This window comes from Danio aesculapii, chromosome 21, assembly GCF_903798145.1.
Source record: "Danio aesculapii chromosome 21, fDanAes4.1, whole genome shotgun sequence".
Lineage (NCBI taxonomy): Eukaryota > Metazoa > Chordata > Actinopteri > Cypriniformes > Danionidae > Danio > Danio aesculapii.
Genome location: NC_079455.1, coordinates 7501 through 31726, shown reverse-complemented (window position 1 = coordinate 31726; position 24226 = coordinate 7501). Strand labels below are relative to the sequence as shown.

The 24226-nt window shown below is 49.1% G+C and overlaps 2 protein-coding genes across 6 annotated transcripts in view; both read right to left on the bottom strand.

Annotated features, from left to right (window-relative positions):
* Positions 1 to 1600: 1600 nt before the first annotated feature.
* Positions 1601 to 18782, bottom strand: larp1 (La ribonucleoprotein 1, translational regulator). Of its 5 annotated transcripts, none has more exons than XM_056445726.1 (18): positions 18292 to 18782; positions 15678 to 15739; positions 15530 to 15595; positions 15314 to 15461; positions 14473 to 14607; positions 14167 to 14313; positions 13621 to 13780; positions 13046 to 13190; positions 12633 to 12959; positions 11335 to 11700; positions 8346 to 8469; positions 7522 to 7724; positions 6563 to 6669; positions 6132 to 6289; positions 5043 to 5187; positions 4479 to 4588; positions 4249 to 4376; positions 1601 to 3266 (listed from the first exon to the last, which is right to left on the bottom strand). In XM_056445726.1, exons 1-18 carry the CDS (start codon positions 18521 to 18523, stop codon positions 3081 to 3083), a joined length of 2949 nt encoding a protein of 982 aa, XP_056301701.1. In that variant the 5' UTR covers positions 18524 to 18782; the 3' UTR covers positions 1601 to 3080. The 5 variants fall into 5 exon arrangements, with proteins under 5 accessions (XP_056301701.1, XP_056301702.1, XP_056301705.1 ...); XM_056445727.1 differs by having other exon boundaries at positions 15536 to 15595; XM_056445730.1 differs by lacking the exons at positions 15314 to 15461; positions 15530 to 15595; positions 15678 to 15739; positions 18292 to 18782 and adding an exon at positions 14894 to 14911.
* A 5018-nt stretch (positions 18783 to 23800) lies between these two features.
* Positions 23801 to 24226, bottom strand: part of sap30l (sap30-like) — a 5190-nt gene continuing 4764 nt past the window's right edge. The window contains exon 4 of the mRNA XM_056445731.1: positions 23801 to 24190. Coding sequence (XP_056301706.1) covers positions 24062 to 24190 — 129 coding nt within the window. The 3' untranslated portion in view covers positions 23801 to 24061. The remainder of the gene's footprint in view (positions 24191 to 24226) is intronic.

Here is a 24226-nt window from a genome sequence, read left to right as displayed (position 1 = left end):
AGATTATTCTGCTTGTTTTCTGATTATTTCAGCAACATGAACCACGACTGAAGCGATGATTACAGGTGCAGTATGACAGTGACACCTTGTGGTTAAACTAGGTATTACACTCCTGCTTCAAAACACATTTTCACTTGGATCGAGTCCACACACACACACACTGCCAGATTGACGACACCAACAGGAGCGTGCCTGACGAGTCTACTCTGGGTCCTAAAGCAGCGGTACGCAATAGCACTAAAGCTACGGTCACACCGGGCTTTGTGTGTGCGAAATTCTGTCGTGCGGCGCTGTGAAAAGGGGCGGGATTAAACAAGATGATTAGACATTAAAAAAGCGAGCGATCGCTCCATGTTTTAAATTTCTGTGCAGAGAGGTCGTGTTTTGATCCTCTATTGGTCTCATGCAGTCAAATGATGCGATTTCGCAGGTCAGAGTTCACCAAGCTTGAACTTTGCACCGCAGCAACCTGCGAAACTTAACGCATGACCCTGTGTTTCCGGTCTGACGCATTCGCGTGCGTATGAATGGAAGTCTATGGGAAGAAAAGTCAAGTGTGACCGCACCTTAATCTTGTCCATAGTAAAAGGAGTTTATATCCTAATCAACAGCTGGAATTGATTTATTATAAACAGCTCCAATTTCTCACAGCTGAACAACAGGATGAACAATGATCAGCTCAGGTACAGCTCATGTGCTTTATTCAGTGTTAAATGCTGATAATGTGAGTCTGACAGGACATTTATTGTCATATAGTGAAAGCAGCAGCAGATAGTTCAGCTCAGATCTGGAGAATAAAATAAAGCTGAAACTGAACTCTAGAACTAAACACATCTCAGTGATTCAGCATCTACATTAATCATGTTAAAGAGGGTTAATATGTATTCATTAGATTATGAAGCTCATTTTGCTCTAGAGTGCAGTGAGTGCACTATTCTGAGCTTCTGAATGGCTGGATTTACTTTTCTGTGGTGTTTCGTCTGCTGCAAACAGATAAACTGCTCATCACTGCGCATCTCATCACACTGACCTGCTCACCTAATGTTTACACTCATAATATATATATTATTAGCTGATTAATAACCTCATGTGGAACTCTGAATCTGCGTCTCATTTCAGAGTCTGCTACTGTCCACCAGAGGGCGCACTTTTGGTTGCCTCCCAGACTGAATGAATGAAATGCGCTGTTTTTCACCATCTGGCAACCTGAAGTGCTGAAATCTAATTGGTTGAACTGGCATTGGGCGGGTTAAAGGGACAGCGGTTTCATAACTCAATTAGTCAAAGCAGAACATCAGACTTCAGCATGGCAGCGATATTAAATCTATATAGAACGGTTATTAACGCTCATACAGGTGTAATTATGAGTATAAAGCGTCTGTTTTAGGAGAGGAGCTTCTCACGCCAGGTGAACGACCGGATGACTTTACTCTTCTACTGTTCTAGCAAGAATGGCAGGGATCTGACTTCCCCTTCAGTGCAGGACAATATACTGAGACAGCACTGGGTACACTGGGTCACTCGCGGTCACCGGAATAACCCAGTGTGTGCTGCACTGAACCTGCAGCTGTCAGTAACTCCACACATCACTGCAGCGCTCCACCTTTTACATGTGTTTCATTTATTAAAAGAAAAGCAAAACTCCTACAAATTACAAATGACACTAACAGCAGATCCCAGCGGCCGACAGCGCAGACTCGGCAGAGCTCAAGTCCAGTACAGCTCTGCTCCTCCACAAGCCCACCACGAGCGACCGACGATCAGGTTAATCACACACAGTTATTGGCATGGCCTGATGAGGCTCGAGTCTCGCTTTCAGGTGTGTGAACTCTCTATAATCAATCACGCACGCACGCACGCACGCACGCACGCACGCACGCACGCACGCACGCACGCACGCACGCACGCACGCACGCACGCACGCACGCACGCACGCACGCACGCACGCACGCACGCACACACACACACACACACACACACACACACACACACACACACACACACATGAGCAGGTGATGGACAGGGAAATGCTGACGTCTGTGAAAAGGAAAAGGAAACCCAAACATCAGCACAGACAGCGTGATGGAAACTAAAAGCAAAGACGCTTCAGCAAATCATCTGAGCGTAAGGCAGGCGAGCTGAAGAGGACTCTATAAATTAGACGGCCGTCAGGGATATATATTGCTCATCAACCAAAGTTATAAAGGAATCTACTCATTAACCATCAGAGAGGGGGGGGGGGTCTGTTTCTTCACATGATGGAGGTCCGCTTCCCTTTAGTCACGCTGAAGAAAGCAAGAGAGAGATACTAAAACATACCCATAACGAGAGCGTGGAGAACGCTTCAGGGCCAGCATATAAAAGAAGATAAGGCAGATATATCTCTATACACAATAAAGAGACGCGCAGCCCACTGCTGGAGAGTCTCTGAACTCTGGAAGTCATATGTACAGGAGGATTAACACTCTGGTAATGACGGCGGTCTGCTGTACTGATGCTCACAGCGAGAGGAATGCTTCATGTCTGACCGCAGGCCGTCTGCTGTAACACACACACACACACACACACACACACACACACACACACACACACACACACACACACACACACACACACACACACACACACACACTCCTGCAGGAAGGGGTGTATTTGGCAGCGGGTCCTCAGTGTCACAGTGAAGCTCGCGGCTCCACAACAGTTAAATGCTCCAAAACGGCGGCGGCGACCCGAGAAACAGGCAACATAAAACCATCATCATCATCATCATCATCATCATCATCATCATCATCGTCACACGCTGTTCCTCATCCAGTAGCTACTCTATCAGGAGCGATGTGTGATGGACGCAGTCTGTGCGCTCAGAGGAGGAAGATGAAGGAGAGCAGCAGACTGAGGGCAGAACCCCACACCTGCACCACACACACCGGCACTGCGGCTGTACAGCAGAGGGTCAGCAGACGGCAGTGTGTGTCACAGTCATCAGGGGGTGTGTGTGTGTGTGTGTGTGTGTGTGTCGCCCTCTGTGGGTCATATGGAGAGCCGGGTCATGCGGGTGTGTGTGGGGGCGATGCTGATGCTCATTTGGGGGGCCGGGCGTCCCGCTGGCTCTGGGCTCTGCTGTCGTCTCTAGAGGCTCCGGCTGCGGCTCCGGTGGGCTGAAGCTGGCTCTGGGTCTGGCTGCGGCTGCAGGGGTGTGAGGGGTGGCGGCGGCGGCCGTCTCCACTGGAGGAGTGTCTCTTACGCACACCGTCCTCCATCGGCGGCTGCAGGAGACAAACACACACACACACACACTTCAGTAGGAGACAGACACACACTTCAGCATATCCAATACTAATGTAATCCTCACACACGGGTCGGACACTGACACACCGGCCGGTGTAGTGTTGGAGAGTCGTGGCTCAGCTTGAGCAGCTGGTGGCCAACCTTCATTGATTGCACACACAGAGCTCCACTGGGTCAATATACATGACCCAAACCTCTGCTCACTCCTGCCGATGCCCAACGCCGGTTTCAGTGGAGCAGCGGTGAAGATCTGGAGCTGTGGAGGATGTGGAACATGTACTGTTCTCTGATGAGTCCACCTTCACTGTCTTTCCCACATCCAGGAGAGTTACGGTGTGGAGAAGCCCCAAAGAAGCGTCCCACCCAGCCTGCTGATGCCCAGAGTGAAGCATGGGGGGGAATCACTGAGGGTTTGGGGTCAATATCATGGCGTTCCCTAGGCTCGATACTGGTGCTAGATGGGCACTGGCTCACTTCCAAGGACTACCTAACCATTCTGGAGGACCATGTGACCCAATGGGTCAAACATTGTCTCCAGTCCTGCAGTGTGTACTGCTGCATTATCATCCTGATACACACCACCGCCTTCAGGAGTCAGAGGGATTTGATGAAGATGACATTGAACATCTTCCATGGCCTGCACAGTACCCAGACCTAAACATTATTGAGCACTTTGGATGTTTTAGAAGGGCTGAAGCGGATCAAAACCTATTAAAGATGCCCTAACCCAACTGAACAACATGCGCTCGTGTGTTTAGTTCAGTTTAGATGTTGACGACTGACTGAAGAGCAGCTGCTGCTGTACGTCTAGTTTGCAAACTTCTTTCCGTTATAAATGATGGATCAGTTCAACAGATCAACAGTGCGATTCCTTCTATTACAGCAGGTACATGTAAAGCGGGGGGGCAGAACTCTTCAGAGAGTGAAGCGTAACGCCAGAGCAGGTGAAGGTGTGCTTACGTCCACTCTGAAGTCTTCCAGACGCCTGAACTTGCTCAGATGCTCCTGCAGTTTGGTTTCGATCTCCATGTTCTTGGTTTTAGAGTATTTGAGAAACGCCCAGAACTTCTCCAGTCCGTACAGCTGACCTGTCACAGGGTGAAGGAGAAATAAACATCAGCTCCACACACCGCTGGATGATCAACAGCTCCTGTTTCAGCACACACACACACACACACACACACACACACCTGCTTCATAGTCTTTGACTGTCTCCTCCTGGAAATCCTTGAAGATGTCCGGCCTGAACTTCCTCTCCAGACCGTAGCTGTAAAACCTGAAGAGACACTCCAGCCCGTACCTGAGGAGCACAGACAACATCAGCCATGCTTCTGGAAAACACCAGCCTCCAGGATACCTGCATTGAGCTCATGCATCATCTAACACCCCTGTGATCTGAGCTGTGCAGGGGGATGAAGGCTGTCTGAAACTACACACCACATGTAGTGTGTTAAAACAGTGTGCTAGAAGCACCCGGATGATCTACTACTGCTGAAGTGCACATCTAGCAGACAGTGTGCTATCCCATAATAATTGATGAATAAAGACTTGATGAATGCAGTGAAGAGACACCACTGAGGAGGTCATGTGATCAAAATAAACGGTGGACGTAGGACATCTGAATTACACTCATACTCACACCCACACTATATAGAGCACACTTTCTGAACGCTATGTAGTGTATACTGGAGTAGTGGGAGATTTCAGACGCAGCCTAAGAGTTTAAATAAGAGAAGAGCTGAGAGTGTGTTAACCTGTATCCCTCCTTCCCGTCCTCCACCGACAGCTGCCTGAACTCCTCATACATCTTCCTGTTGAAGTGATCTCTGAGGAAGAAGGACCAGAAGCGGAAGAGTGTGTTCATCTCCTGAGACTGCCCGATGCCCAGACGCTTGCGCTCTGCAGGACACACACACACACACACACACACTTATTCTCTGATGTCTACACAGTATGTGGGGTTTGTGGCTCGGGTAATTCTGCAGAAATGTTTCAGATGCTCCTTTATTACAGCTAAAGCTTTAAATCATTCCTCAATATACACGCTACAGCACAGTTAAGCAGACGTTACGCCGCTTCAGGATGGAGCTGAAGAAACGTTTCATCTGTAGATCCTGCATGGTGTGTTCTGATGAGCTGTATTTCAGTAGCTGTGCTTCCATCCTCTTATTATTATGTGTATTGTGGAGATGTGCATTGAATCATGATGGAAACGGCGAGATATGCACATAACAGAGCAGACTACACTTTATATTCGATAAGGAAAGATGCACATAAACTCTGACGGAAACACTTTTACTGAATTCCAGTAGCGCATTAAAGGCATGTGATGGTGTTATAAGAGATCATGTGATGACAGAAGTGTGTGTGAATGATACACCTGCAGGCTGAGCTCACTGAAGAACACCTGGACTGTTGTTTAGGTCATTCTAAAACACCTGAAGCGTCTCAGTATTGATGTTATTATATTATTAATGACCTGCAGATGTGTCCAGAGTGTCTGCACTGCGCGTCTCACACCTTCTAACACCACCAGGCGTTCACTGAACATCAGCATCGTCTTCTGAGGCGCAGGTCATTTATTCAATACAGGAAGCATTCCCACAGCTCCTCCGACCGCAGCTAATTGTGTGTTTACTGTTGATATTTGGCGCCGGGTCATCAGGAAGTGACGGTTGTGTTCTGTGTGACTGGTGTATGGAAGCGCTGCTTTATTGACACGTCTTATATGCCGTATTCCTGTTATGCGCATCAGTTTAACTCATCTCTGGATGGAAACACAGCTAGTGTCTGTTGTGTAGTTATATGCAGACGTGTGTGTGTATGAGCAGTGTGTAACCCACCGTTGAGGCAGCGCCGGCGGTATTTGTGGTAGACGTGTTGTGTGAAGCCGTTCTCCTTCAGCAGCTCGTGTGACGGATGCTGGAACTTGGGCAGAGACTGAGGAGTGCAGCCGAAATTACCCATCGCTGCTGTGCCCTCTGACGGACTGGCATTAGAGCTGGAGGACGACGACAACACAACGCCAGCAGAGGAAACATGCGCACACACACACACACACACACACACACATTTGACAAAGCATGAGTTAAAGACATTCTGGAGTCCACAAATGAGTTGTATAATTGCTGTTCTCAGAGTGTGTGTGTGTGTGTGTCTGTCTGATCTGCTGTTCTCAGTGTGTGTGTGTGTGTGTGTGCGTATCTGATCTGCTGTTCTCAGAGTGTGTGTGTGTGTCTGTCTGATCTGCTGTTCTCAGTGTGTGTGTGTGTACCTGACAGAGGCGGTGCGGGAGCGGTGTTCTCTGGAGTCCATCACCCAGCCCACGTGGCACTCCATGGGTGGGTTGGAGCTGTGGCGCGTCTTCCTCTTGCGTGGCGTCTGTCAGACAGCACACACACAGTCAGGACTCGTTCGTTCACTCACTCACACACCTTTACTTCAAAAAACACTGGCTGGAGTGTTCAGGACCTGTGTGTGTGTGTGTGCGCGTGTGTGTGTGTGTGTGTGTGGGGCACACGCAGAGGCTCTCCACATGTTTTCAGCTGGCGGTATACACATGATGTTTGTAAGTCTCCGCGTCTGAAGATCCCTGAGCTCTAGCTGAGTCTGTGGAGCCGGTGAACCTGCAGCGCCTCAGAGACCCAAACACACACCTGCTGGAGTCCTGCAGCGCTCTGCTGAAGGTGTGTGTTCTGCACAGGCTGTCTGAAGCGGAGCTGAGCTTGAGTTCAGACCCATCAGCAGCTCCTCCACACTCCAGATTAAGGCACACTTGATGATAACGCCACATCTCCAGCATCTCCTCTGATCTGATAGTGTAGTTCTGTATAATATATAAGCTAAATCCCTCAGCGCAGGCACACGTGTCCATCAGTGTCACCAGATTTATCCAGACAATTCATATATATGATGAACTGAGCTGAGGCTCTCTGAGCTCGTCTGCAGCGTCTCCTCCTGATCTGCTCAGAGTCGCTCTGCTGTACAGCAGTGTGTGTGTGTGTGTGTGTGTAGACGCTCAGCGCAGACTCTCACTGCGGCGCAGACACAGCAAACCTCCGGCTTGAAGGAGCGGATCAGACGAGATGATCAGACACTGACTGAGCTGTGGATAAAGCTCCATGTGTCCCACTTCTGCAGCTCCATCTTCTGCTCTCTCATTCACATGTTGATTTGGCAGGTCAGAGGTCACCGAGTGTGTGTGTGTGTGTGGTGAAAGTGCTGTGTGTGTACCTTAGCGTCCAGTGGGCGTCCGTCCTTCACCACGGGGTAGAAGCGTGGCGTCTGGGCGTCTTTGAGCCGTGGTGTGCGGGGGGTTCGGGGCGTGCGGGCGCTGCGGTGGCTGGGGGAGTCCGGCACTGTGGTGGGCAGAGAGCGGGCCATGCAGGACGGGTCCGGGGCACCAAACAGCTTATTAGCCAGAGCTTCAGTGGGGACTGAGGGACAGAACACACACACACACACACACACCGGAGACTATAAACACTGAGCGGGAGGTGCAGCGATGATCAAACACTGATTCCACAGCTTTCACACACACACACACACACACACACACACACACACACACTACAGAATGTGTGATAGTGCAGTCATGAGCCACTATAGAGACACTGTGAGTTCCAGAGCTGCTGCAGTGCTGTCCACACATCTAGAAGATCAACACTGGAGAACACTGGAGAACACCGTCCTCTACACAGCAGATCCCCACCGTGGAGAGCAGGACAGTGATCAATCAATCAATCAATCAATCAATCAATCAATCAAAGATTTGGCAGGTCAGAGGTCACAGAGTTTGAGGATTGTGTCAGATGTGTCTCTTGTCTGCAGCTGTCGCATGAGTGCGAGTGTGTGTGATGAAAGTGCTGTGTGTACCTTAGTGTCCAATCAATCAATCAATCAATCAATCAATCAATCAATCAATACAATTACAATTTTGTATATTGACAGAACAAATATATAACAATCATTAAAACAACCCAATCTTTATAACACACACACACACACACACACACGTCAACATTTGAAGCGGGTCAAAATCATTTCTTGTTTCCTACTCAGTGTGGGCCGCGGGGGTCCCGGTGGCACCTCCTGGTTGGGGTCGACCGGTGGTTCAGGCGTCAGACAGTCGAACTGCTCCCTGCTGATCAGGTGCACCTTCTTGAAGTTCTCCACCTCTTGCTGAGGACACACACACACACACACACACACACACACACACACACAGTTACAGAAAAACACTGAAGAACATCTGAGGAGAATCTGGGAAACACTCATACCTGAGAGACACACACCTCCATGGAGACCAGCGCAGAGGCTAACACTGAGGCTAACGGTGAAGCTAACACTACTTGGCTTTTCTAGCATCTCAGCTAACAGCGCTGCACATGACCCACACAAAGAGCACAACACAATAGAGCACAACAAACACTGAGCACGAGCATTCAGTCCTGCTGCGTCCAGAACACACACACACTGATGGAGTCTCCCAGATACAGCCAGGTGACCGGTTCGACTTCACACACACACACACACACACACGCACAATAAATCAGAAAGTTAGGACAGAACTGAAAATGCAAAGTAAGAGATGTCTACATGTACTTTGGCCTGTATTTGACTGCACACAATACTCCAAACATCATTTGATGTGCTCCTCATGATTTATAGTTTGATTTTCTCTAATAAACGTCCCATTCTTCCTGCAAATAAGTCTAATGGCCCGTTTCCACTGAGTGGTGCGGGATGCTATTATGGCTGTTTCCACTGTACCGAACCGAACCACTTTTTCAGCACTCCTTCGAAAGGGAACCAAACATGAGAAAGGGTACCAAAAGGCGGAGCTAGACGCGCAGCTGAACGCTATTGGTTTACAGATCCATTATTCACTTACGCAACAAGCCGGAATGAAAAGAAAAGAGCCGCCATGTTTAACATACACAGCCGACTCGAGAGATTACAGCGGAATTAAATATACATATAATAACGAGCCATGGTCGATCTGGGCTCAAACAAACCTTGTCGTCATCTTGATAAACAGCCACAAAGCCAAGAAGAGCAGCAGATTTACCCTGTGCCCTGTAGTTTTTAACGAGCCGGTCTGAGGTGTGAGTGGTTTCGCTTTCTTGCTTGCGTTCGCCGTGCAACCAACATTATATCTGAAATAAGAAACTTCCTGAGCTGATGATAATAACCTGCGCTTGATTACTGACGTGCATTAGAACCCAGACCCTGTCAGACACTGACAAACGCAAGAGTGAAGCGCAGAAAAACAAAGGAGAAGCCGGAAAACAAGCACATTATATTTTCAGCTAACTGCCATGTTGAACTCTGATCATCAGCTTCTGGACTAATATGAGCTGAGAATGAGGGAGTGACTGTCTAACAGAGGCTACATGTGCTGCTGAAGATCACACACACAGATGAGAGGTCTGCACTGACTGTGGGCTGACTGTTGTGTTGTTTATGAACACAAATAAGCACTAAATGTCTGCTGTGTGTAGTTTATCAGTAAGTGGTAACATATCGGAGACTGTAAGGGGCTGTGTGTGTTCATATATGTAGTATTTATTTAATTATTTAATTCATATAACTGCAGACGTTACAGTAGGCTATTCCGCATTGATCTGCAGTTATAATCAGATCATGTTCATAGTAAGGTTAGTAATAACCATTTATAAACACGTATTGATGTGTATAAAGCCTCTGTGTTGTGTGAAGTGCTGCTCATAAGATATGTGAGTGACCCGTGCAGCTTTACTGTAGACATTTCCTCAAGTGAAAATGATGTCGACTGAAACTTTGTCATACACCACGCCCACCAAAAGGGGACCCTTTGTAGTGGAAGCCTGATAAAGGTGACCCGTACTGACCCAAACCGTACTGTACCAGTCAGTGGAAATGAGCCATTAAGGTGGGCAACAGTACAGGGTCTTCACTTCAAAATGTGTCACAAATTCTCTATTGGAGACAGGTCGGGACTGCAGGCAGGCCAGTCCCTGTCTCCTCTTCCTCCGCAGCAGGACTCTGTAATGTGTGCTGAATGTGGTTCTGCATTGTCTTGTTGAACTCTGCATGGGCATCCCTGGAGAAGAAGGCAGCATATTGAGCTCCAGAATCTGTTCAGCATTAATGGAGCATCACAGAAGAGCAGGTTACCTTTGCCAAGGGCACTGACACAACCCCAGACCATGACAGACCCTGGCTTATGGACTTGGGTAACAGTCTGGATGATCCTTTTCTGCTTTGGTCTAGAGCACACGGCGTCCATTTCTCCCAATAACACCTGAAACATCTGCTTGATCTGAGCACAGTACACGTCTCCACTGTGTGATGCTCCATCCCAGATGCCTCTGAGCCCAGAGAAGTGGACAGCACTTCTGGACACTGTTAACATAGGGCTTCCTTTTGGCACAGAACAGTTTTCTCTGGCATTTGTGGATGTGACTCTGTATTGTGGTACTTGACAAAGGTTTACCGCAGTAGTCCTGAGCCCGTGTGCTGATCTGGCTTATAGATGAATTAGGATTCTTGATGCGGCGCCCCCTGAGGGGTCGGAGGTCACGGTTGTTCAGCTTAGGCTTGCGCTCTTGTCCTTTACGCACTGAAACTCCTCCAGATTCTTCAATCTGTAATGATGTTCTGCACTGATGAAGGTGAAATCTCCACATGTCTTCCTCTCTTTCTCTGAGGAACATTGTGTTTAATCAGTTCACTCATTTCCTCTCGTATCTGTGCTCAAACTGGCGATCCTCGGCCCATCTCTGCTCCTAAAGGACTAGACCTGTACTGATGACCAGATCATCATCACACTCACCTGTGAACATCACCTGTGTCTCATCACATCATTATTCAGCAGGTCACCTGATCACTGCCCTAAACTGCTCCTGTCACTGTTTCTGGAGTGTGTTGCAGAGAGGATGGAGATTTACACATGAACTGAAGCTGAGCACACACAACAGCAGATATTGAGTGGTTATATTGTCTGCAATCAAATGTACAGGCTCTGTGACACACACACACACACAGACACACACACTCTCTCACCTTTATGGTGGCGTACTCGGGCTCGCCGCTGTCGTCCCACAGGTCCTGCTCGTAGTAGAAGAGCCCGTCGTTGATGATCTTGACCAGCTCGCTGCTGAGTTTGGAGCGTGAGGTGTGGTGCCCGGTGCGGTCTCCGCCGGGGTGTTTGCGCAGGTACGGCGGCGTCTGCGTCACGATCAGGATCTTGTTGACGTCGCGGTCGTCGATCTCACAGTCCGAGTCCTCGTCTGACCAATCGGTGAAGGTGTTTCTGCGGCCGTCCATCTGCTGCATCTCCTCATCAAACATGAAGTCCAGCTCCTCCGGCTCCTCCTGCTCCTCTGCGGACACCGGGCCCATCTGCAGCACACACCGCACATCCTCCTTCTGCAGCACACACACACACACACACACACACACACACACACACACACACAGCACAACATCAGCACACACGCCACAGCGGAGCCGTCGTATTCTGTTCATCTACAGGTATGATTAATGCAGTTTCACCAGACGGCTTGAACACAGCGTTCATAAAGGCCAGCTGTGATGAGCAATCATCTTCGGTCCGCTGTGTGTACAGCAGTGTGTGTACAGCAGTGTGTGTGTGCAGTGTGTGTGTGCAGTGTGTGTGTGCAGTGTGTCCACAGTCATATTACAGTGACAGAAACAGACTCTGCTTTTAAATGTCCTGATGTTAAATAGGATCTAAACCGCAGTGATTTGAGGCCGACCGCTGTGTGATGTAGGAGTGTGGTTTCCCCGCCCACAGATTTGATTGACAGGCGTGTATTAACATGTCTCCATAGTAACGTCTATAAACATGTCCACGGCACAGGATTAGCACAGAAACTGAGGTTAAAGCTCTGTTCAGCTCTCTGTGATCATCTGCAGATTCACACGGTTATAAAGCAGAGCAGGTGTGAAGACGGTAAAATCACAGTAATTCAGCACCGCTGGAATCACCACAGCCGTCAGTAACCGTGTGTGTGTGTGTGTGTGTGTGTGTGTGTGTGTGTGTGTGTGTGTGTGTGTGTGTGTGAGAGACTCATCATTACAGAAAGGTCACCACAAATACATCAAATAATCTTACTGTGGTATTTGACTCATAAACTGGACCTCTGCTGGCTCCGTGTCTGTCAGTGTGTTTGCGGTGGAGTTTATTCAAGCCTCTCTGCACTGAGGTCATCAGATTATCTACCGACCCTGCTGTCAGAGCAATGTGTAGCTGTATTTGTAGCCTGTGTTTTTAATGCAAATGAGCTGGTTGTCCCCGCCCACTGTTCCCAGGTGTGTGTGTGTGTGTGTGTGTTGACCTTGGGCCGTGCTGGTGAGGGGCGTGGCCTCTTCTTGACCTCAATCCAGCACTCAGAGTCCAGATCGGGCAGGCTGGCGGACAGACCCTTGGGCATCATCTTCAGGCTGCAGAGCTCCTGGTGCGGGGTGGAGGAGCGGGGCGTTCCCGCGGGCGAGGGTGAGGTTGGCGGGTGGCGCGGGATGAATTCTGGGCAGTGGATGAACTGGGCGAAGTCGGTCTGGGCCTGATCCGGCAGACACAGGTCCGGCAGCGGCCACTTCTGCGGTTCCTCCTTACAGCGCATCTTCATATCAGTGATGTCCACCACCTTACTGTCCTTCAGCGCCTATACACACACACACACACACACAGGTGTGACAGACAGCACACACACACACAACTTCAGACGCGTGTGCAGAGGGAGTGTGTGACCTGCAGGATGAGGCTGACGTCGGTGGTCAGCGCCTGCACGCGGTGGAAGCTGGCGATCAGAGACACCGGCAGGAAACCCTCCTCGTCCATCTTCCTGCGCAGGAAAAAGTCCCGCTCCAGGTTGTCCACGCTGAAGTAGTACTCGCTGTGGACACACACACACACACACACACCATCAGCAATGTCTGCTGGGGCTCTCTTTACACACATGTGTACTCCACTAAACACACACTAGAGGACACGTGCGCAGCGGTGTGTGAACTCTGCAGACATGCTGAACACACACTGACCCGCTGCAGATGATCACTTTAAATAAGAGCGCTTCCCCCAAACAGGAGCGGTAACCATGGCAACTGCTGTGAGTGACAGCTGCCGGACTCATGTCTGTTTAGAGGAGCGCACGTGTTCACCAGCTGCAACAGCGCTTCGTTTGACCTTATCATGTGTGTGTTCTGTGTCTGAGCGCACGCACGGGCGCACACACCCCATCACTCTTACACACTTTCACAATCCTGCTTAAATCTAACAGGTCAGTAAATGCACACACACACACACACACACACACACAGACTCACATCTGCCTCTTGATGTAGTCCTTCAGCAGGTCCTGGTCCACTGAGTACAGCTCGGCGCTGCTCATGTTGTCGTAGTAGTAGGTCATGGAGCTGCCGAACTTCTGTGCGTACGTGCCGTCCTTCCCCTCGCTGCCCTTATAGCTGTAGTAGTCATAATGACCTGACACACACACACACACACACACACACTGATCAGTAAACAACACTTCAGCGAGTGCTCCAGAGCTGCTGGAGTGAGACCGACTGTAATGTTCAGATCAGTCACATGATCATTAACCTCAGCGGGTGTTCTGGAGACCCGGTCCTGAGTGCTGAACACAGCAGCAGAGGACACTCAACACACTCTTATTATAAGACACACACAATGCGGATCAGAACATTTAACAGCTCAGTTCAGCTGAAAATGACAACAGCCTGACAGTGAAGAGGATCAGCACACAGAGGAAGATAATCAGCAGAATGTTCAACAGAATATAGACTGAACTGAGTCTTTAAATCCTGCTGTGAGTGCACACCGGGCTCTCACACACACACACACACTCATACCTCTTCCTCGGCCCCGCCCCCGGCCACGCCCTCTGCCACGCCCTCGGCCCCGGCCCCCGGCCCTGTACGGCGCTCCGTCGCTCTTCACACTCGACACCTCGTCATGATCGTCCTTCAGCTCCTGCTCGAAGCGCTCGCTCGGCCAGTCTGAGGAAACACACACACACACACACAGAGGAGGGGCTTACACACTGCTGCAGCATGACTGGAGGAGATGTGGGCGGGACTGAGTGTGTATGATTAAGAGTGAGTCTGTGTGTGTGAGAGAGAGTTAGAATGTGTGTGTGCGTGTGTGTGTGTGCGCACCTCTGAGGCCGTTCCTGCTGCTGTGTGTGCCTCTGTGAGCGTCATACGGGCGAGTGTTGTTCCTGGAGGCAGAGCGCTCGCGGGGACCCTCAGCCTTCACCTCGATCATCAGAGGAACCCAGCGCTGCTTATTACCTACACACACACACACACACACACACACACACACACACACACACAATATTTATCAAAAATACTGTGCACACACACAGCACTAGCTCACTCAAACACACACACCTCTCCTCCTGTGGCTGTTCCTCTCTCTCTCTCTCTCTCTCTCTCACACACACACACACACACACACACGCCTCTCCTCCTGTGGCTGCTCCTCTCTCTCTCTCTCTCTCTCTCTCACACACACACACACACACACACACACACACACACACACACACACACACACACACACACACACACACACCTCTCCTCCTGTGGCTGCTCCTCTCTCTCTCTCTCTCTCTCTCTCACACACACACACACACACACACACACACCTCTCCTCCTGTGGCTGTTCCTCTCTCTCTCTCTCTCTCTCTCTCTCTCTCTCTCTCTCTCTCACACACACACACACACACACACACACACACACACACACACACACACACACACTCACTCACACCACTCCTCCTGTGGCTGCTCCTCTCTCTCTCTCTCTCTCACACACACTCTCACACACACCTCTCCTCCTGTGGCTGCTCCTCTCTCTCTCTCTCTCACACACACACACCTCTCCTCCTGTGGCTGCTCCTCTCTCTCTCTCTCTCACACACACTCTCACACACACCTCTCCTCCTGTGGCTGCTCCTCTCTCTCTCTCTCTCACACACACACACACACACACCTCTCCTCCTGTGGCTGCTCCTCTGAGTCTCCTCGTCAGTGTTCTTGTCCTCTCCGGAGTCGTCTGATCTGCTCTTCAGGTTCTCTTTGCTCTCTTCACTCTCCCGCTTCCCTTTGGCCTCGCGCTTCACCGTCGGCTTCTTTAGCACCTGTCAGATCAGCACATTAACACCACAGCACGTGTGTGTGTGTGTGTGTGTGTCGTACACACTCTCACCTGCACCTCTTTAGTGGCGATCTCTCCAGGGGTTGGCCAGTTGTTGGTGTCCCCAAAATCGCCCACCTTCACACACACACACAGGAAAGGGTCACACTCATGTTCAGGGTGTTTCTCAGAGTAAACACACACACACACACACACACACCTTTCCTCCTCTCCTCAGTCTGCTGTTTCCCGCCTTCACCACCTTCGTGGGCCCAGAATGCTCTGCAGCAGAAGAAAACAGCCGTTACCATAACAACACGTCCATTACCTGCTTAAAGTGACAGCTCACCTAAAACTGAACACTCCCTCATCACACACACACACACACACACCTGAAGGCTGAATGAGATCTCAGTGTCTGCCTGTCGTGTGTGTGTGTGTGTGTGTGTGTGTGTGTGTGTGTGTGTGTGTGTGTGTGTGTGTGTGTGCTGCAGGAGCGGAGCGGACGAGCAGCAGCTTTAATCATGAGGGAAACCCTAAACTCTCCATCTGGAGCTCCTCCAGGGGTCTCCACACGGTAAACACTCACTCACAGCTCTCAGCCCCGCCCACACTCAGCACCGCTATCAAACCAACCAATCACAGAGCTGGCCTACGCTTCTTTGCGATGTGTAGTTACAGTCTGAGAGCTGTGTGTCAGTGTCGGCCACCGCGAGGGGTCTGCGACTGCATGAACACACACACACACACACACACACCAAAACACAGCCGGCCACTAAGCGAGCTAAGAGAGGATCACATGAGCTCTACTGCTGCTCCTATTGGCTGTCGCTCAAGAAAGGATTGTCAACTTTGCTGCATCACTCGACACGCTCAGCGGGTCACCATCGGTCGCTGGTGTAGACGGAGCCCGCCGCAGTCCCTCGCTCTACGCTGAATCCTCACTGGCTGCTCAGTGTGAATGAGGCTTAAGACTAGTGTTCAGATAAATATGATCAAACCTCCAGCTCATCATCATCATCATCATCATCACTATGAGCATCATCACCACAGACATCATCATCATCACCATCATCACCACAGACATCATCATCATCCTCATCTCACCCTTCACTTGGGTTTTAGATTTACTTTAATGAATCTGTTGAACACACACACACACACACACACACACACACACACACACAGGTCGTCTTGAAGGTAAAGTGTGTAAATCTCAGCTGAGTTCAGTGATAGAAACACACACTAATGAATAATGCTCTGGTCGCTTCACAGGCGCTGCAGCGAGTCCACACACACACACACACACACACGAGGAGGAGTGTGTTCAGACACAGCGCTTACACACGCAGATCCTGCAGTGTGTGTATTGCAGACGCACACAGTGTGCTACATCACTGCAGAAACCATACACTGATCTGCTGGAGAATCTCAGAGAAGCACAGCGCTCTGTGTGTGTGTGTGTGTGTGTGTGCGTGTGTGTGTTTCTGCAGTGCTGGTCAAGCAGACACCGCTGCGGTCACTAAACACACCGATGCAGAACCCACACACACACACACACACACACTCTACTGATGAGGATCTCAGCACTGATCAGACACTGATGAGCTGATCAGTGTGGTGGAGCTGCTCGCTCACACACTCACACACACACACACACACACACATCAGATCTGCTCATGGACAAACACACCGCAATCTCTCTGTGAGAGAGATCTGGAATACATGGTCTATGAGGACACAAATGAGCATAATGACACTGATGGAGCACTGAACATCTGCAGGCCGGTGTGAGGGCTGTGGTTATGGTCTGTACACACACACACACACACACACACACACACACACACACACACACACACACACACACACACACACACGCGTACACACACACGCCGTCAGTGTTGCTGTTTGTGCCAGATGTACATCCCGCACTGACAGCAGAGAGAGTAACCTGGCTGATCTGAGGTCAGTGTGCTGTCAGAACACCAGCGGCCCTCTGCGTCTGATCACATGACACACACACACACACACACACACACACACACACACAAACACCGAGGAACTCTGGGAAATCAGGAGCTCTTCTACACTCATGCCAGAGCTGACGTGAGGTGCTCTCACTCAGGTCCGCCTCAGGGATCGTCCAGCTGTCAGGCTAACAGACGGACATTAATAACAGAGCAGAGGCTAGCGGCTAACAGCAGCACGTCTGACACGCGCACGAGTATTAAACACCGCAAACCGGACAAACGACACCGGGACCGCGCGTAGAGTCGCTCTTTTAGCGAAGAACCGAGAAAACAGGCGGTTACCGCACACCGGCAGCCTTCACAAGCACGTGGATCCCGCACGTGTCCACGGCGGAGCTCGCACACAAATACTCATAACCTCTGACCGAGTGATGGACACCGACCTCCGGTGATGAACAATACTTCACATCTCTGATGAACACGCGTTACCGGTTCTGGCCTGTCAGAGCCGCTCACACACAGACAGACACACACACACACCATAGGCCGCTAATGCTAATGCTAATGGATAGCCATTTGTTCGGAAAAGCTGCAAAATTGAGCGAGAACCGGCCGTTCAGCGCGTGATCCCCCCTCAGGGCTTCAGATGTGCCGGTTGAGTGTGTGTTCCGCCGGTATTGTGCGAGTGTGTTCGGTTGGGTGTGTGAAGGAGCGCTGAACCGAGGCCTACCGCGGCGCTCCTGCTGTCATGAGTGTGTGTGCAGCGGGGAGAGAGAGAGCTGCTCACAGTCACACACTCACACACACACACACACACACACACACACACACACACACACACAGAGACAGACAGACACAGACCTGCCACCGGCTGACCGTTGACGCCGCTTATCTTCTTGGTCCACGGGTTCACCTTGGGCAGCGGAGCTTCGCTGATCTCCCTGCCGGCCGCCTGCTCCTCCTGTCCGGCCCCGGGGCTGCTGCTGTCCGCGGTCTGGCGCTCCTGCAGCGGGTACTCTTCGTCTTTGTGCTGCTGTTCCTCCGGCTGCAGCAGCGGGTTGTTCGGCGGCAGAGTCTCCACCTCGGTGGCCATTGCTGCTCCAGCAAACACGCCTCAGATCCGCCGCAACGTGCTGTCTAACGATCCGTTCTCGGCCGCGGAGCCTCGCGCGCGCGCTCCTCCTCCTCCTCCTCTCCAGCCCCAGAGCAGCCCGGCCTCAGTCTCAGACGCAGAGCGGCGATTCCGGTTAAAACATGTAAAAGAGCGCAGGAATAAACCTTTAAAACGCGGAGCGGCGGCGCTACACTCGGCAACGTGAAAGAACCACGCGTTGAACGGGAGCGCGCACGTACGCTAGCGGGGCGTGGCCACGACAGACGCGACACCACGTGATTCTGTGCTCTGAACAACTAACTTGTCAGCCGAGTGTTGTAGTCTGCTCCTGCGGGAGAGCAGCGCTCATGCCTCAGCCAGCGCCTGACAGAATCTGCGGAGAATTTTGTAAAAGGTCTGCGGATATATGCGGAATGATTTGAGGAGTATCATAACTAAACACGTATTATACGAAACAAAACGAACACATTTAAAACTCTTATTTAATGTTTACACTGCACATCCATCGAGATCCACTTATTTGGTAAAGAAAGCAAGTCTCTCATATAATATCTATCCACTAGAAGACAGAGAATATGACTTTACAAACTGTATTATACATAAATCATAAGAACATTTAAATATCATATCACAGTAATATTAGTGAAATAAATGTAACTAAATATAATAATTGAATAAATATAAATTTACACTCATGGACTCAAGTAAATACATAGGCTCAAGTGATGGGCTAAGATCTGCAGATTTCTGCACGCGCAGACTCCGTAAGGGCCTACTCATACCTCACTGAAGCTGGGTACAATACTGCGGTTCCGCACAAAGCGATTCTCATTTAGCAAGTCTAATTCTGATGGTATATTAGCTTACACTGGAGTCCGGCTTACATGAATAAAAGTGAAGTGTTTTTGAAGCACGCTAGAATGAAGAGGACGCTATACTGCATATATTACAGTACAACTCTGTTACTGAATGCTGAAGTACACTGTAGTGTTAACTGGTGAACTCTAATAAACACTGTAGTATACTTCAGCCTTTACTACGGTAAACCGTGGTGTAGTGCAGTATAATATAACCTATAGATGTAGAAAACTACAGCACTGGGGCATTCGTTTACATTACTATAGTGGCTGTGTTACCATAGCAACTGCAGAATCTCCACAGCAGATCAATTACTGTAATTGTGTTTCCATAGCAACTGCAGAATCTCCACAGCAGATCAATTACTGTAGTGGTTGTGTTACCATAGCAACTACAGAATCACCACAACAGATCAATCGCTGTAGTTGTTGTGTTACCATAGCAACTGTAGAATCGCTGTATGGGTCAGCTGATTAGTTTTCGCCTTAAGAATGTGAGTTAGTAAAATAAACGTTGTATTTTGATTTGATGTGGACTGTAATGTCTGCTTCAGATGTCCACACAGACAGGTCCACTTGGAGACACACACACTCCTCGTACTGCGCAGTTATAGTAGCAGTGAATGTTGTCGTAACTCTAAACACACACTTTAAACACACACACACACACACACACGCTGGACGACGAACACACCTCATCACATCACATCTCTTCTGAGATTGCGCACACCATTGTCTTGTTTTCTGCTGGGTTTGCATTCAGATTGTGCAACTCTGACTCCCTTCTTCAGGATCTGATCATCGGCTCTGCATGATGTAAGCCACGACCTCAACTACATGCAAATGGTGAGGGTGTGGCCTGAGAGTCACGCAACAGTCTGCTGTGTGTTCTGATTGGCCTGTTGTCCATGGCGGTTTCACAATAATGCAGCTCTGCACAGTTCAGCTTTAACCCTAATCAAACACACCTGATCAGACTAATGGAGTCCTGCAGGCTTGTGTGAATCCTCCAGGTGAGTGTGTTGGAGCAGGGCTGGAACTGAACTGTGCAGAGCTGCGGCCCTCCAGGAGCTGAGTTTGACAGCGCTGCTCTACAGCTTAAACTGAAACACACACACTCATCAGAGACGCATTTACAGCGAGTAGACGGGGGCAGAGTAGGTCTCCTTTAAATATAGATAATCTGCATAACACCCGTATGCGGGCTTCAGTTGTTTCTCCTGTTAGTTTGTAGTGTTGTTCTTCTTCTCTGGTGTTTACAGCTCTTGTTCTTCTTCTCTTTGACTGCTGTCGCTCCTTGATGGATGTTTCTACACCGCTGTAGTGATCGAGCAGTGGGTTTACTGTCATTTATGGTTATTATGGTGGACAAATGTTCTGTCTGGAGCATTACATTATAGATGAAGAGTGTGTTTCTGAATGCTGAACACACACACACTGTGAACTGCAGACCTGTGAATGTGTGTGTGTGTGCCTTTGTTGAGCAGCTCTTCAGTGGTGTACTCAGCAGTGAATCGGCTCCATCAGCAGCTGGTCAGCAAATCACGGCCGACGCTTCTGAAGCTGGATTAGCTCAATAGGCAGAGCAGAGCGACACACACACACACACACACTGAAGGGGGGTTATTCCTGTTTACTAACTCTGACGTTATATCTTTGGTAATTAAATTAGATGATCAATTTAGGGCTGAATCACAGCACATTAAAGCCCCGGTCAGCTCATATGTTTTCCTTGGTGTAGGGCAGGGGTCACCAATCTCGGTCCTGGAGGGCCGGTGTCCCTGCATGGTTTAGCTCCAACTTGCCTCAACACACCTGCCTGGATGTTTTAACTATGCCTAGTAAGACCTTGATTAGCTTGTTCAGGTGTGTTTGATTAGGGTTGGAGCTCAAATCTGCAGGACACCGGCCTTCCAGGAACAAGTTTGGTGACCCCTGGCGTAGGGTGTTGTGGGGATTTGTAAACGACAAATGGGCGTCGTGACACAAAATTCAATGGTTTCTTCTGATGTGATGTGGCATAGTTCACCACAACCGAGACCATGCCTGCGACGCTTCACGACACCGTCGCAGAAAGTCCAGCATGATTCATTTTCTTCTCGTTCTTCACGTCGAGTCCGTCACGTGGGTGACACTGGCCAATAGGAGCACATCATCTCTGGGTTATCTCAGCGGGTGCTGCTGTTAAGGCACCGGTCAGGTGATCAGAAAACAGGCTGCATATCTACTGATGGGTGGGTCACGGGTGGGTCTGATCAGTCACTGGTTATGCAGACTTTCACTCCCTTTTCTAAAATATGAAGGTGTATTAAGCCACTTTATCTGCCAGACTGACACACACATGCAGACATCTCCATCTCACAGTGAGTCTCTGAGTTCTCTCAGCCTTCAGCAGAGTTAGTTCCTCTGAGGTAATCTGGGAGCATGTTCAGTGCGGTGAATACACTGCAGAAGCATCTCCTGCTAATTCAGATGTGTCATTAATAGAATAAAACAGTTTAATATCGGTCAATATTTCACTTTAATGTCATTTAGGCTAGATTATTATTGAACAAACCAACACAATCTGACGGCGACTCGTGTTCTGAATCATATAGTGCACTGGTTTTAAAGCGCATCACCTCAAATGTTATTCAATATTCTTGTTTATAGATAACTGGCCAACAAAAGACACGTTAAAATTAATATATTACATTTCTTTAAATATATTTTTAAGATATAATAATTATAGCACACGAATTTCGTTTCATTTGTTTATTTTTCTTGAAAAATATCTTTTTGATGTGTGTTTGTGCCCCTCCACTGCTGAACTGTACGGGTGGATGATTAGTTTCTGTCAGGGGAAATACGGATTTATTGAACGCTCCACTGTAATTGTTGTATCACAACCCTCAGTTATATATTAGCTAATTATTTAATATGTCATTATGTTGCTGCTGCTTGTTCTTTCATTTTCTCCGTCTCACTCACAGCGAGTTCAGCTGAGGGAGTGTTGCTTTTTTAGGAGTTTTCATCTTTATTTTGATGGGACAGTGGAGATTTACAGATAGGAAAGTACGGGGAGTAGAGATAGAAGCGTCGGCAAAGGACACCTTGTGAGCACCTCGGTGCCATGTGTCAACACACTAACCACTAGGCTATTGGCGCCGACGAGGGAGTGTTCAATAGGAAATATAGATTTCAGAGAAAACATCCTAATATTAAAAAGGAATCACGATCCTGTCCATATCGTAATGAATGCCCTTAAATACTGCAGTTATTCTGTCTGCAAGCATCAGTGTTCACTGAGATAGAAAAGTGAAATTGAGATAAGAAATCCTGTTATAGCCACACTCATGACTGCTTTGAGAAATAATGCTCAGCGTAGACGTCACGGGATGACTGATCGTGAAGGAACCTGTAGTCTGGTACATTTGTGACCCATGACAAGTCAAGATTATATCAAGACACAAATCACATAATCTGACATGCTGACTTTCAGAACCGACAATAATAATCCAGTGATCTGACCGGGCTGAACACACTCTCTGGTGACGATGAGACTCAGCGTTCCCTCTGCACTGTTGAGCAGTTATAACACACAGACAACTGGATTATCCACATCACCACGCAGATCAGAAGATTATGGTAACACACACACACACGCACACACACACACACACACACACTTATGAGTTTAGGTTTTCCTGAATCTGTGATGTATTTAAACGCTGATCAGAGTTACAGCTCTCCTCTATCAGCCTGATCAGAAGCTTCAGGATCAATATCAGAGCTGCTCAGTAGATGAGTTCAGCCTCGAGATCACGACGAGTGAATCTGCGACACTCACAGCGCAGGAGCTCACGTGCAGCTAACCCACACGGACACGAGAAATGAAGAAGTGCAGCGCTTCAGCAAAGATGGAGTGTGTTGAATCATTAATATAATGAGGACGATGCAGTGTTATTTCACAGCTGCTCTTCTGTACACCACTGCTGTTACACCAGAGCGCTGTTCATTTCACTTCATCTGCTCTCTCCATCTGCCTCCATTTACCTGATTTTAACATTTGAATAATTATTTATGCAGATGCTCACTCCTCTACCTCTCCTCACTCCTCTACCTCTCCTCACTCCTCTACCTCTCCTCACTCCTCTACCTCTCCTCACTCCTCTACCTCATCCAAATCAGCGTCAAACTATGAGTTATACGCAAACAGAGCCATCTTTGATGATGAAATATGTCTATACTGCTGTATCGTGTAGTCCTAATGTTAATATATGCAGAGGCTGAACGCAGACGCCTGTGTGTGTGTGTGTGTGTGTGTGTGTGTGTGTGTGTTAGGGATGTTTTACTGGTGTACGTCTGTGCCTTCATCAACCATCTATCTGATGAAGATAATAATGGAGGAACACTGGAGTAGTGCCACAATAACTGTATTTAGTCAAAGTATTAAAGAAAGAGGAGGAAACTAACAGCAGACTCTCTGTGGAGCAGGAGTACAGCGCTCCACCACAGAAGAAGAAGAAGAACCACGCTAAACAAAAGAACGGTGACGTGATACGATATCGCAGAGAAACTGAAGCATGCGGCTCTTCTGGACAACACACACCGCAGCAGCATCGGCAGGCACGAGCGTCTCTGCATGCTTTCACTCAGGTCCTGTGCCCCTGATGATGGGTTATTCCACCTGTTTGCTGCTGTCTGACTTCTGGTCCAGCCGGCTCTTGCTGCTCTTCACCATATAAATAAAGTACGTGAGCGTCTCCTTCTCATTCACGGGAATATTCCGGAAATGACGGCTCACAGTCTGCACAGAGGAAACACACACACACACACACACACA

Bases quoted from the DNA above. Each gene is read 5' to 3' on its own strand.
- larp1 (XM_056445726.1), bottom strand. From the start codon at position 18,523: ATGGCCACCGAGGTGGAGACTCTGCCGCCGAACAACCCGCTGCTGCAG. The intron at 15,740-18,291 runs GTCTGTGTCTGT...CTTCTGCTGCAG, and splicing joins CAACGGTCAGCCGGTGGCAG to AGCATTCTGGGCCCACGAAG. The intron at 5,188-6,131 runs GTGGGTTACACA...TGTGTCCTGCAG, and splicing joins CCGCCGGCGCTGCCTCAACG to AGCGCAAGCGTCTGGGCATC.